This window comes from Protomyctophum parallelum (assembly GCF_964188405.1).
Source record: "Protomyctophum parallelum genome assembly, chromosome: 19".
Taxonomy (NCBI): domain Eukaryota; kingdom Metazoa; phylum Chordata; class Actinopteri; order Myctophiformes; family Myctophidae; genus Protomyctophum; species Protomyctophum parallelum.
Genome location: NC_139717.1, coordinates 25,867,289 through 25,882,638, shown reverse-complemented (window position 1 = coordinate 25,882,638; position 15,350 = coordinate 25,867,289). Strand labels below are relative to the sequence as shown.

The 15,350-nt window shown below is 45.4% G+C and overlaps 1 protein-coding gene across 1 annotated transcript in view; it reads right to left on the bottom strand.

Moving 5' to 3' along the window:
* cep128 (centrosomal protein 128) overlaps window positions 1-15,350 on the bottom strand; it is a 76,173-nt gene that overhangs the window by 33,175 nt on the left and 27,648 nt on the right. The window contains exons 14-17 of the mRNA XM_083790734.1: window positions 12,805-12,990; window positions 9,992-10,180; window positions 3,180-3,545; window positions 1,998-2,135 (exon numbers count right to left, since the gene is read on the bottom strand). Of these exons, the coding sequence (XP_083646860.1) occupies window positions 1,998-2,135; window positions 3,180-3,545; window positions 9,992-10,180; window positions 12,805-12,990 (879 nt within the window). The remainder of the gene's footprint in view (window positions 1-1,997; window positions 2,136-3,179; window positions 3,546-9,991; window positions 10,181-12,804; window positions 12,991-15,350) is intronic.

The window sequence follows — 15,350 nt, the reverse complement described above, 5'->3', positions numbered from 1 at the left end:
AATTAGAGCAGGTGCGATACATAAACCATGAGGTAGTAGGAGTTAAACTGCCGTACCGCCGTGTCAAAGACCTCAAGCTATGATTTCGCTTTACATTTTTCATAAGCGGGGCATTCCCCAACGGGGGGAGGGGGAGGGTACTGTTCGTTCTGAAGGTCCCCTTCCTTCTTACCTTGGCCTCTTTGACGAAGGCCTGCATCTCCTCGCCAAGGTTATTATAGTTAACTAAAACAGACTAAAAATAAAATAAAATAAAAACATTTTCGTTAGCTGAAACTTGAACTAGACTAGAAAAGGAAAACGATAACTAACTGAAACTGTATTGTGCGTGTACAAAGAAAAACAATTTATCCGTGCCGGCATGTTTTTGGGCACCTCAGTAGCCCTTGCCAGGCAAAATCTACAAAATGACGTCTTTTTCTCATGTCACCAAATCTGAGGGTCAATTCTTAGATAAACCCCGCTAAAGATCGCGGCCAGTATGGGATTCTATGGAGGCCGGATTATCATTATTTTCGTCACTTTTGGTTCTCGACTGTTCCAACTTGGTTGCCGGTCCCCTTGTCGTCGGGGCCCGTATACGGGAGGCGTAAGTACAGCATGACTGTGAAACGTTCAAACGCGAGGATGGCATAAGAGTGTGGAGTTTTATTAACCGTTTTTGGACGTGTATGGCTCGAAGTGTGTAACTGAATATTCTTTATTTAAATGCTATCTTTTTATTAAATAATAATTACTCTGGCCCTTTTCAATCCTGCACCTGACTTATTCCTCAGGTGCAGGATTGAAAATAGCAGAGAAAAACGAAAACTAACACTAAAACTAATAAAAACTACAATGAAAAATCCAAAACTATTATAACCTTGCTGTCCTCGCGCTCCTGTTGGTCTTACCTTGGCCTCTGTGACGACGGCCTGCATCTCCTCCTGTTGGTCTTACCTTGGCCTCTGTGACGACGGCCTGCATCTCCTCCTGTTGGTCTTACCTTGGCCTCTGTGACGACGGCCTGCATCTCCTCCTGTTGGTCTCACCTTGGCCTCTGTGACGACGGCCTGCATCTCCTCCTGTTGGTCTCACCTTGGCCTCTGTGACGACGGCCTGCATCTCCTCCTGTTGGTCTTACCTTGGCCTCTGTGACGACGGCCTGCATCTCCTCCTGTTGGTCTTACCTTGGCCTCTGTGACGGCGGCCTGCATCTCCTCCTGTTGGTCTCACCTTGGCCTCTGTGACGACGGCCTGCATCTCCTCCTGTTGATCTCACCTTGGCCTCTGTGACGACGGCCTGCATCTCCTCCTGTTGGTCTCACCTTGGCCTCTGTGACGACGGCCTGCATCTCCTCCTGTTGGTCTTACCTTGGCCTCTGTGACGACCGCCTGCATCTCCTCCTGTTGGTCTCACCTTGGCCTCTGTGACGACCGCCTGCATCTCCTCCTGTTGGTCTCACCTTGGCCTCTGTGACGACCGCCTGCATCTCCTCCTGTTGGTCTTACCTTGGCCTCTGTGACGACGGCCTGCATCTCCTCCTGTTGGTCTTACCTTGGCCTCTGTGACGACCGCCTGCATCTCCTCCTGTTGGTCTCACCTTGGCCTCTGTGACGACCGCCTGCATCTCCTCCTGTTGGTCTCACCTTGGCCTCTGTGACGACCGCCTGCATCTCCTCCTGTTGGTCTTACCTTGGCCTCTGTGACGACGGCCTGCATCTCCTCCTGTTGGTCTTACCTTGGCCTCTGTGACGACGGCCTGCATCTCCTCCTGTTGGTCTTACCTTGGCCTCTGTGACGACCGCCTGCATCTCCTCCTGTTGGTCTTACCTTGGCCTCTGTGACGACGGCCTGCATCTCCTCCTGTTGGTCTTACCTTGGCCTCTGTGACGACCGCCTGCATCTCCTCCTGTTGGTCTTACCTTGGCCTCTGTGACGACGGCCTGCATCTCCTCCTGTTGGTCTTACCTTGGCCTCTGTGACGACCGCCTGCATCTCCTCTTGTTGGTCTTACCTTGGCCTCTGTGACGACCGCCTGCATCTCCTCGCGCTCCTGCCGACAGAGCCGCAGCGTCTCCTGGAGTTCCCGGTCTCTCTTGGCCCGGTCGTCGTCCGCCGCTGCCCTCAGGTTGTCCAGCTCCTTCTGGTGCACCTGAGATTTACACATTAATACAAGGCATTTTTAGCAGACGCTCTCAATCCAGAGCGACTTGCGATAAGCAAGAACACATGGTAGTACATCGAATGCATAGAAATGGTAATCTTGGATCACTAACAAATATTCTAACAGTAGAATATCCATACATTGAAACTATACACGCTGGTTCCCAAACTTTTTAGCCCATGACCCAAAAGAGAAATTTGATGTCTCCCTCCAAGGGGCCCAAACTAGTGAAAATAGCAGCTCTATCGGCTGTTTTCACTAATTCATGAAATTTCTTACATCAGATTCATTTAAAAATGTTTTTAATTCATGAAAAGTTTTGCTTTTTTGGCAATGTTTTTGAAAATGTTTTGAATACATAGTTATATCTTGTGCAAATATGTTCCAATTTGAATGAACAATTTATGAAAGATTAGATTCTGTAGTTTCATAATATGTAAAAAACTGAAAAATGACCATGGCCTACTTGTGTCTCAAACCACTGGATTCGGTCACAAATGGGTCCCGACCCAGTGATAAATAATGACCTGGCATCCATCTACATGACAAGCAATCTAAACAAGGGTCCGGGGACCCCCAGGGGTCCTTGAGGGAGTTCCAGCTAAATGACAGTTTGGAACCAAATGGACCCTTATGGGTCTGTAACTCAGATAATGTACATTTGTTCAGATAGTGTACATTTGTTCAATTTACTTTGATTCTACAATATAAATTGGGGGTCCCAAAGATGGAAATGCCATTAAATGGGGGGGTCCGTAGACTAATGCATGTCAAACTGTGGGGTCCTTAAAATTAGACGGGTTGAGAATCACTGCTAGAGCCGTAAAACTCTTCTCTTATGGGGGTCCCTGGCATACCTTTACAAATGGGGGTTTGCGGGCTAATTAGTGTCAATTTGGGGGTCCTTGAAATAAAAAAAGTTTGGGAACACCTGATCTAAACCACACATTTCAGCCTTTGCATTAGCCTGCGAGGTCGTCGCGGCCTCTAGGGCTAAAGTGCCACGAGGGGGGCAAAGCGGCACCAACTAACCTCCCTCTCCAGCTGCAGCTGCTGCAGCACGGAGGCCCTCTCCTCCTGGGCGGCGCCCAGCTTGGCCCGCAGCTCCGACGCTGCCCTCTGGAGCTCCTTCCCGGAGCTCTCCTCGGCGGCCAGCTGCCGGGCCGAGTGGGCCCGGGCGGCGGTCAGCTCCTTCACGGCGGCCTGGAGCTCCGCCTGGGCCTCGCGGTCCCGCAGGGAGCGCCGGGCCGCCTGCTCCTCCAGCCGGCGGTTCTCCTCGCGGAGCTGCGCCTGGAGGACCGCCTGCTCCTCCAGGCGGTGGTTCTCCTCGCGGAGCCGCGCCTGGAGGACCGCCTGGCGCTGGGCCTCGTGTTCCAGCGCCGCGGAGGCGTCCCGCACCTGATGATGTTAGGAGTACATCGTTAGAGCAGTGGTTTTCACCTGATGATGTTAGGAGTACACCGTTAGAGCAGTGGTTTTCACCTGATGATGTTAGGAGTACACCGTTAGAGCAGTGGTTTTCACCTGATGATGTTAGGAGTACACCGTTAGAGCAGTGGTTTTCACCTGATGATGTTAGGAGTACACCGTTAGAGCAGTGGTTTTCACCTGATGATGTTAGGAGTACATCGTTAGAGCAGTGGTTTTCACCTGATGATGTTAGGAGTACATCTTAGAGCAGTGGTTTTCACCTGATGATGTTAGGAGTATACCGTTAGAGCAGTGGTTTTCAATCCTTTTCACATCAAGGTCCATTATTTATTCAGCATTTTAGCCACCACCATTTGATGAGATTTAGCCTCCCATACCCAAAATTTGAATAAGATGTTGTCCACAATTCCATGCTGTATTGATGTGGTGCCATATAGAGATAACAGGAAAACATTGATCAAAATAACAATTCTTCTACATTCTCTAATTGTGTAGACTTGTAAATTAAGTAATGCCGATGTTTAACAATAATTTAACTCTTGAGAGTGTAAAAATCAAACCAAACCCAAATGGACCCATAAGGGTCCATTTTGTTTCATTTTACACTCTCAAGAGTTAAACATCTACTGTAAGGGTCCATTTGGTTACCAACTCATAGCTGGGGACCACCTGGTACCCTCAAGGACCACTGGTGGTCCCCGGACCACTGGTTGAAAACCACTGCATTACAGGGGTTTTTGGTAAACCAGTAATGCCAACATGTCCCACATCCAGTATGAACCCTGTATGAACTAAAAGCCTGACCGACAGCTAGATTTTGGGGTCCGATGCCGATCCTGATTTAGGAGAGTGCTAAGCCTAGCAATTACAGATATTTTGACTTTTAAAAGTGCAAACATTTTAGTTTTTCCATTTCAAAATTTCAAAATTCTATCAAATTCAATTCCATTCACAAGATGGAAGTGAAAAGAAACATTAAAAACGCTGTACGTTGCGACACGTTGTGAGCTCGCAGATGTATTCGTTTTAAATGCCCGGACGTTTTTTTAAACTACAATGACATGAAATATTCTGTACACATCGTCTGCATAACTGCCGATACCAATTTCTTCACATTTCACATTTCACTTTCTTTTTCAAAATGATTGAAAATATCAGATCGACGCTGCGATGGATGCAACTCAATGGCGTGCATAGATAGACACTAGGGGGTGCTCTGCCCTTTTCCAAACAAATGTGCCCTTAAAAAAATATATATATATATATTATTTTGTTGTACAGTGTACAGTATGTGGACCATGGTGACATTGATCAATTATTGATAAAAAAGCTTCCAATATATTATTTAGGCCCCAAAATCTATAAATCTCACACTATTAAGGCAACCGGCCGGTTCCACGTGCTGCACAAGGTGCCCTTTTTTCACTTGAGCACCTGCCCCTCTAAATGTCTGTGCACACCACTGATGCAACTCATTGTGAGCTTGTAGATTGCCTATTTTCACTATTCATCAATCATACAACAGTATATACATCAAGTATACACTGTGCGTACGGTTGTTAATCAATTATGGATTATTCTTCATTCACGTTCATCAAGCTTAACAATTAAAGTTATTAATTTTATTCTGGGCCGCCTAACACAAAATGTTATAATATTTAAATTGTTTAGCAGACAGAGCGGTATGTATGCCTGCTATTATGCAGAAGGCAGTCACAGGCAGGCAGCAGCTCTTGTACCGATTATGCCTAATTAATGCTCTGTCGTGCACAGAAAAATAACCAATCTACAAGCTTGTGGATAGGTTACTTTTGGCAGGCGGCATCGTATCGTCGACACCGACAAGGTGTTAATCAGCGCTATAGGAAAACGCTAGCGCAGTCAGGCCTGCTGTAGGCACACTGGCTAGATGAACCCATTAAGACCTGGAACACATCTGTGTCGCTTTAGCTTTTAACCACTTTAAACCATTAGGTTGTACTTGCAAATACTTATAAATAGCCTTGCCTTGTAGATCATTTTTCTACCTTTCGGACGCGGGGCGGCTCGCCGGAACCGGGTGCGTTCCTGTGGGTCTGGAACTTCATGAGCATGTTTTAGACTAGAGTAATAAAATAAGTATTTTTGCCACTTGTGATGTGTGTGCAAAGTTTATTTGAGTACGTCTAGGCCGGGTAGGCCCTCAAAACTGAGATTGATTTATGCATATTAGAAACTAGCCCTGGTGCAGTGCTCATGCAGGCCCTGATACAAAATGTGTGCATTTAGGGCTTCACTGGTGCAGTGCTTGGGCCCAAAAGATAATTTCTATATACTATAATATATATTATATGGGAAGCTATGGACTGAAAAAGCTTTTCTCTTTTACAGTAACTGGCTTATTTAATCTGTCACACATGGCCTGAGTTAAACTAATTAGAATATGAGATGGGTGTGATAACACACATGTGCATCAAGCATATCGATGCACAGGATATACAGTATCAGCCATCCCTGCACGTGCGTACGCACGCACGCACGCACGCACGCACGCACACGCACACACACACACACACACACACACACACACACACACACACACACACACACACACACACACACACACACACACACACACACACACACACACACACACACACACACACACACACACACACACACACACACACACACTCTTCTGTCATGACAGGCTGCTTCATCTGCTCTTGTTTAGATCTTATTATCCATCTGTACGATGACAACTATTAGCGATTATACTGTACCAAATCCTAAGGCCCATCGTGTGAATGAATGTAGCTTTCCGTTGCTGTACATAAATACACAGAACTAGCTGCTGTTGTCTGTCCCCTAGCTGGCAGTGAGGCAGTTTGAAAGACCAATCACTACATAAACCAGCACGTAGACGCATCGCTGTCAACTGCAACCTTGTATGAACACCGTTACCTTTCAGGAAAATGTAAGAAAAACAAGCTGTGTGTCCCAATGGATCCAATGTAATGTTGGTCATTATTTTGTGTTTAGTCAGAAGCTCTTGAAGACCCGGAGGCCCGCGTTCAATGATCCCCAGGACTGCCCTTCACATATTTTTTGAACCATGGCAGCACTCAATTAAAAACACACTAATGTGCCATTGTAATGTTATACACATGTCTCTCGGTCTCTCTAACTCTCTCTCACTCTCTCTCTCTCTCTCTCTCTCTCTCTCTCTCTTTATTTTTTCACCACATGCATCTGTCTGTGCGAGGGAGATACGGAGGGGATAGCTAAGAGCAAGCGAACAATGCGAGAAAGGAAGAGAAAGTTGCTATTTCATATTTTTAAATAAGACTGGGGCTGTCACGATTATGTAAATTCTACTGTACGTGACGATTAATTGTCACACAAACAATTGCGATAAGCAATTTAATTGTGTTTTTGTCATTGGAAACACTGGAACCTATTCATATAAAATACTTTTCTGTTTAGCTTTTAGGCTTTGAAGATATGACAAATGACCTAAATATACAACTTTAAAAAACACAAATCGTGGAAATAGCTGATCTACAAGCTCACAAGTTCACGTTCACTACAAGCAAGCTGTTTGCTACAAAATGTATGAAAATATTAAAAAAATAAATCAACATATTAACGATTCGATGACGAGGGGCACGGTGGCACAGTCGGTAGAGGTGTTGCCTCACAGCTAGAAGGTCCTGGGTTCGATTCCGGCCAGGGGCACTGTGGGCGTGTTCCCTCCTCCGCGTCATCAGTGCCCACACCTTGGGCGGGGTTGGCGAAAGGGCCTTTCTGTGTGGGGTTTGCATGTTCTCCCCGTGTCCCCTAGGGTAGGTACCCTCACAAAAAAACATGCAGTAATCCTGGTCTGATGGAGGGGAAAGGAACTGGTTGGAATAACGTGTTCCTTCCACGCGCTACGTGACTGTCCTACCGGGTAAACTCGGCCCTGTCAGGTGAAGACAAGACAAGAAGCGCCCTGCTCACTCCTCATGCATTGAAGACACATTGAACACATGATGACCATTATGCAAAGATAATTGTATTAGACAATTACCGGTATGTAATAATTTTGAAAGGCCTAAAGTATACAATATAAAAAGTTGACGTAATATGAACTGTAATTGATCTCTCCACTCGACTAATTGATAGGATTGTCACCGTTCGGGGGCGGGCCCCGTCTGCTGTTTTAACCCTGATTAATAAGATGTCTTCTTCTAAATCCTGACAGTTTTCTGAAAAACTTTATCAGAGGTGCTCAAACCTTTTCATGTAAAGCACCCCTTAGAATTATTATGAATTTGGCTACCGACCCTCCCTCCCATCGCCCATCCGTCTATTCACTTCAGCATCTGAACAACCATTGTTGAGCAACGTTACAGAATAATCCAACAGACATTTAGGCCCGTCTCAGATGCAATTATCCTCTCCCAGAGACATCCTGTTTCCAGCGTGTGTGCCTGTTGCTCATAGAATTACAGGCTCACAATGGCCACATTATACTGGCTGACAGGTTCATAATCATCTGAAGTAACTCGACGCGATTGTGCGTGTGATTCATTGAGGGCTATAAATATGGACAGCCTTGCGTAATGTACACGTGTAAATGTGGTCTGTTCTGTTTACACAATGACTGAGATAAATACATCCAGAATCACAACAACATCCTGTATCGGTTATTTTACAATCATTGATCGTTTCTGTCAAAGAGGGAGGGCTTTTTTTCTGTTTAGGCTAATCTAGAGAGCTGTTGTATGCATGAGAGCAGCCAATGAATGCACCAGGGAGGGATTCTAGCTATCCCGTTTTAGGTGGTGGCAAAAGTACTCAAATGTTTTACTTAACCCATTTTGACCTGAGATCAGATTAAAAAAATAGCAGACCTACAAGCTCGTAGCGCGCTATGAGCTTGTAGATCTGCTATTTTTCAATAGCTAAAGCATAGCATAATGCTAACACCAAAAGGGATTCCCGCCCAAAATGGGTTAAGTAAAAGAATCAATACTGCAATATAGAAATACTCCGTTAGAAGTCTGGAATATTTTTTTTACTATTGACATCAAAATGTAGTTAAATTATGTTTTCAAATGTATAAAAATATTTTGCAAATAGCAGATCTACAAGCTCACATTGCATCGCATCGGCTATTTTCAAATGGCCAAAATGTATATATGGCTGAAGTGGTTACTATATGTTTTGTAATAATAATCTAAATCTAACTAAAGTTTTCAAATAAATGTAGTGGAGTAAAAGTACAATATTTGCCCCTGAGATGTAGTGGAGTATAAGTAAAAGTACTGGCAAATTGAAATACTCAAGTAAAGTAGAAATACCTAAAAAAGTACAGTACTTAAGTAAATGTATTTAGTTACTTTCGCCACTGCCCATTTTTCTTGCTCAAACTCCTTGATTTGAACTAATGCAGTTGTGTGTGTATCATGGCATTCACTAAATTGAAAAAAAAAAAGGTGCCTTTTGATAATAAAGGTTGCCCACCCCTGACATCGTGGATATAAAGGGTAGTAGACCATGAAATGCAAGATATCGTCACAGAAGGCAGGCGAAGAAAGTCCCAAAATAAACTTTGTGTCTTTGGCCGTTTGACTTTCCAGTTCAACAACGTCAGACCATTTAAAGCTACACTAAGCAGAATCCTTTGAGCTGTCGTCTGGCCAGCCACACTCTCACAGAGGAGACTACCGACGAGCGGAGCCGTCATTATGGCCAGGGAATGCCAATTAAGGCCTGGCCCTACCTGGGCCAAGCCCTGTACACTCAAGAGAATGTCCCCGCTACCACCCTTATAGATCTCCATATACTGTATGGAGCTGACGTCACCTGTTCTGACATTGGTCTGTTGATAGGTCTGTTGATCTGACCCCATCAAACCCTGTACACTCAAGACATGCTCCTTATATGGCCAGTACAGAATTCATTCCATGTTGATCTGACCCCCCCATGCCAAAGTGCCAGCGCACGCCCATCAGTCTGATACTGGTACAGATTAGGCTTTTTTATTAACAAAATCAATAGCCAAAAACAATGCATAGCCAACTATTTTTCCTTGATAAATTCAAAACCTTTTCATGAATATCATGACAGTAGGAACCCTGAAAAGGACTAAATTGCAAACAAGCAATGCAAACATTGTTTCGTCATGGCCTCTCTGACTCTCCATTCTCCTCACGGCGTGAACACAAGAAAGCAGCTCCGTTTAGATCCCGTTCATCCCATAGCCCGAGGGGGATGGGACGGTCAGTGCAGACTGTGACACACTGAGACAACACCAGACACGGTTTCACAAGAAAACGTCGTAATAAAGGTTGCAAAAGAGCCACTGCAGCTGGACTTTAAAGAAGCACTGGAGGTCACATCTATGACTTATGTTGGTGTTTTTGTGAGCGGCTCAAACAGCTCACCTCCCGGATCTCCTGCTCCAGGGACAGGTGTCGCTGGCGCGTCTCCGACAGCTCCACGTCCTTGCGGTGGACCTCGTCCTCGCGCTGGGCCAAACGGCCCAGGACCTCGGTCAGCTCCCTGCGGGACACCTCGCTCTGCTGACTCAGAGACTTCAGGTGGGCCTGGGAGCTCTCCCTCTCCCTGGACACCTGGAGAAGGCGGGGGGAGAGAAAATAGCAATGAGGGAAAAAGACGGGGAGGGAAACGGAAAGAGACAGAGTTGGGACAGAAAGAGAGGCCAGGTAGAGAGACGAGTGAGAGAGATGGAGACGGAGAGAGGAAAAAGACAGAGCCAAGAATGAGGGGGAGGGGGCATGCGTTAGTCCAATGTCCCGTTAGTCTGACATACAGTACGTGGCCGGTTAAGACACACGTGTGGCTTCCGCGGGCTGTCTAACAGACGCGGGTGAAAGACACAGCTAGACAAAGAGACAATGACTGAGAGACAAAGCTGGGAAAGAAGGAGAAGAGAGAGAGAGATAGAGAGAGACAGAGAGAGAGAGAGAGCGCATTGGAGAGCCACATTATCCCATTATAACCAGGAAAGAATCTGCTTCAGTTTAGATTTGTTTGCGCTGGCAGATGTACAAGCAGACGTACAAGCTCACGGCGTGCCTATCTTTGAACATTTTTTTAAAAATCGTGAAAGTGTGAGAACTACCGATTCAGACGGCATTTGTAGAATGCTCCGGTCTTAATGGGTTATGCTGCAGGCGGGCAGACATGTGCTGATAGGAGAACGCCAGCGCTCAGCTCTACGATAAGGGACAACGATTTGGGGGCCTGCAAGCAGGCAGATTGGTCCTAATGCTCAGCCTTATGACTGGAATCTGCAGAAAGACTTTGTCAGAGCCCGGTCCCTAATCATTTAATTGAGCACTTAATTCTCCCTCTTAATTCATTAAGCGACGCAGAAATGATTTTTTTTTTTGGGCTATTAATTTGCATCACGGTCGTCTGGCGCACACTCGTGCGTGTGTGCGTGCGTGTGTGTGTGTGTGTGCGTACGCATGCGTGTGTGCGCCACCCAGGTGGGAGTACGTATGTCTGTCTGATTGCTGACTGTGATTTTGGAGGTGACTCACTGGGAGGTGACTTTCAAAATAATGAATAATACTAATAGGCGGAGGATGATTAATTATCAAGTTAGCGCGCACTACATATGACAATGTGTTAAAATAGTATTAAGAGGTGTAGCGCGGCACTATGCGCTCATTATCGCTCACCCAAGGACAACACTTGAGTAAGAGTTCTGATAATTACCATAGAGCGTAGATGGATAGGTTGGTATAGAATGAGAAAACTGCTAACTTAAGTGAGCAGATAATTATACAATTAAATCGTAAAATTATAAATTCTACAATCAAGCAAGAAAACTAAATCCTAGAGGGGCTGTAGTGAATGCTTGGGGGTACAGCGCTGGTGTCCCTCGAAGTATACTAAATGCACGTATGTACGCATGAATATGCTCTACAGCAATACCCTGTCTTGAGATCAACCTGGAACTGTGTATCCGTGCTAATAAGCACTGGTTGGATTTGTGAGCAAACATTAAAAAAGAAAAACACTGAAAACCCACAGGATGAATAGTCTTAATAATAAAACGTCTTGTTTCAATCCTGGATGGCGATTTGCTGAGGCCTCGTTCCACAGTGACAATATTCCTGATATAATCACGGCTAAATGGAACATGGAACAATGGATCATTGTGTTTTTCTTTTTTTTAATAATTTTTAGCCCACGATTTTGTAACCCATTTTTCACCCCCAATTATCTAATGTGATCCTGGGCTCTACACACCCTCCGCCAACCTAGTCCCCATATATGGGGGACATGGGGAGAGCAACGGACTTGAACTCATGCTTCCTTCATGCCTGAGTGTCCAAGTTGCTCCTTTCCACCTGATAGGGGGGAGTTTCCCTGGTTGGACGTAGTGCGTGGAAGGAACACGTTGTTCCAACCAGTTCCTTTCCCTCCATCAGGCGCCCCGGCTGGCCAGGGGGAGGCAGTTTAGAGACCAGGATTACGGCATGTTTTTTGTGAGGGTACCTACCCTAGGGGACACGGGGGGAACATGCAAACTCCACACAGAAAGGCCCTTTCGCCAACCCCACCTCGGGCACTGGAATATTATTCACACACATCATTGTGTTTTTCCAACACAAACATGAGCGATCCTCCTATCCAAACAAGCCTAGCATAGGTTTCTAGCTCAGCATTCAGTGTCTGGTCGATATACCGCTCTCACACACACTGTGTGCGCGCTCTGGTGTCGACCAATAAAGATCGGGAAAAGCATCCGCGTCAGACTAATTTTAGATTTTAAACACTGACCATTATTTTATACTTATACTATTCAAACATAGCAGATCTACAAGCTCCTCACTGTATTGCATTACTGCTATTATTTTAATGTTTTATGCCTTGCTTTTTTTTCTCCGTTACTCTGCAAAGCACTTTGAGCTGCATTTCATGTCATGAAAGGTGCTATACAAATAAAGTTGTATTAGTATTAACCCATTTTGGGCGGGAACCCGTTTTGTTGTTAGCATTATGTTATGCTTTAGCTATTGAAAAATAGCAGATCTACAAGCTCATAGCGCGCCACCGAGTGGCGCGCTACGAGCTTGTGGGTCTGCTAATTTTGAAAAAATCGAAGAACGACTGACATAGAAACATAGCTTTTTCAGAAAACTGTCAGGATGTAGACATTTTTAGAATCTGATCAAAATTGGTTTAACAGTAGTAAATCCAGCCATGGCACCCGGCTGACCTGCGAGGCCTTGTCGGTGTGTTCCTGGGCCTGTGTCCTGGCCTCGTCCAGCTCCTTCTGCAGCCTCCTACACTTGGCTCTCCACTGGCGCACCGCCTCCTGGGCTCTGCTCTTCAGCTCCTCCCGGCTCCGGGCGCTCTCCTGGAGCAACGTCTCCGTGTCGCTCCTCTCCGTCTGGCCTCGGCCCTGAGGAGACGCAACACACAGTGTGGGCAAAGAGATTCTATGTGAAAAGGAGACACTCCCATTAGATCGGATCCTAAAAATGTCTTCTACATCCTGACAGTTTTCTGAAAACTGTCAGTCGTTCTTCGATTTTTCAAAAATAGCAGACCTACAAGCTCGCGCTATGAGCTTGTAGATCTGCTATTTTTCAATAGCTAAAGCATAGCATAATGCCAACAACAAAAGGGGTTCCCCGCCCCAAAATGCGTTAAGTCCCATAGTAACAACCAGCGACCAAGTGCCTCCACCATATTGGAGTGATGAAGTAACTTCCAGTTGCTTCAAAAAAAACATTAAAAAAGTCACGCTGTACAAAACAAGAACTTGTTTTTAATCCTATCCAATTTATGTATCATATTTATGAATGGATCAAAGAAGAAATTAGTAATATATTCATTCAGAATGTAAGGGTGCACATGTGCGCATGCATGTATGCACGTGCACGCGCGACCGTGCATGTTTACGTGCGTGTTTGAGGTTGCGCCATATTGGAGTGATGCCGGCAGCACTACCGCTCCGCCATCTAGTGGTGATTCCAAATATTTGAGGACTGTCGCCTCTTTATATAGCATCTCTTTGGTATGGGCTCTATGCATACACGCCATTATGGAAGTAACTTGGGCACCCCCCCCCCCCCCCCCGCCCTCCCGTACTTCCTTCGTTCACAGGTGTTACCACCAATACTAATGAAGGCTCTCCCTATGTTTTTAACAGCGGCCGAACAGCGGCGATAAAAATCTCCTAGTGGGCGTTCCTGCTGTCATTACCGTATGTAATGTAAACGTATCACCGTTCTGCGTGGAGGGCAATCAACGCAACACATTCATTGATACAATGTCGTCGAAAAGATAAAATGTTTTTGAACGACGTTCCTCCGCCCACTTTTCGACTATAGCCAGAAGTTGCCGGGTCCCATAGACACACAACGCACTTCCGGAAATTACGCCAGGCTGCCCGCTGTTAAAATGTACCGTCTGTTCCATTCTGGTCAAACAGTCAGGGAAGGTGCTGCTATTGTGGCTCTGATAATAGCAGCACTAGCAAAGTGTCCTTGAGGCGGTTTCAAATGGCCCTGTATGGGTGTGTAACTCTGAGAGTTAAGGTCTCAAATGGCCCTGTATGGGTGTGTAACTCTGAGAGTTAAGGTCTCCACACACACACAGGGCGCGAAATCTGATTTTTAAGCGGCGTTTCTCCATCGGTTTTCCGAATAACGCGGCCGGTGTGCAACCACCTTTACAGGTCCATTTGGTTCCATTTGTACATAGTTATGTGGGTCCTTGAAATTAAAAGGTTTGAGAACCACTGCACACTAAATGGAGTAGAAGAAAGTAGGGAAGCGGCGAGGAAGTAGGAAGAGTTATTCTGTGTGCATATTGACGTGAATGTGTGTGAGTGTAGTAGGGAAAAACACAAGTCAGAATGTCAAGGCTAAGTCTGGAAGAAAGGTGTGTCGGCAACTAGAGGGTTGCTATAGTACAAAGTGTGCAAAAGAAAATAGAGTCTGCACACTGGGGGTGATGCTGTGATGTCAGTGATACTTCTGCTTGTCTTGCACCTGGGCCACGGATGTGTGTGCACTAAAGACTGACACAGGAGTGGGCAAGAGTAAAACAAAACAAATCCTATACCATCCCACTCCTTAATGTCGAATGACTCCCGATCCCATCCCGCTCACACTCAAAATTACTACCACTCCCGTTGTTTGTTTCCAGACTGTGGAACGCACTGCCAGTGCACATTAGGGTAGCCCCATCCGTCCCCCTATTTAAGTCTCGTCTGAAAACCCACCTTTATACAGAGTGTTTTTTAACTACTTAATTAGCACATTAGTACATACATGCTTGCTATTGTTTTGTGTGCCATTATAATTTTGTTACTGTGTCTTTCTTGTTGTTTTTAATCTCGTTCTGTGTAGCACTTTGGAACTATGTTTTGAAAAGCGCTATACAAATAAAGTTCATATCATATCATCGTTTGTTTTTTCTGTCTTGCTTTTATTAATATAAGTTAGTCATTAGGAAAGGCAATGGCTTTTGTGTTCTTTTTAGATTTCCGTGTTTCATGCCGTTTTAATTCAAAAGATGTGGCACCAGGAACAGTTCACCTGTGGTGATATTATGAGGCTAATTGATGTCATTCCCGTTCCTATCCCGATCCCGGGATTAATACAGATTTGAATCCCATCCCGCGGGAATCCCACGGGATCCGCGTGAATACAGAGAACCCCTTTTGGTGTTAGCATTATGTTATGCTTTAGCTATTGAAAAATAGCAGATCTGCTATTTTTGAAAAATCGAAGAACGACTGACATATAAACA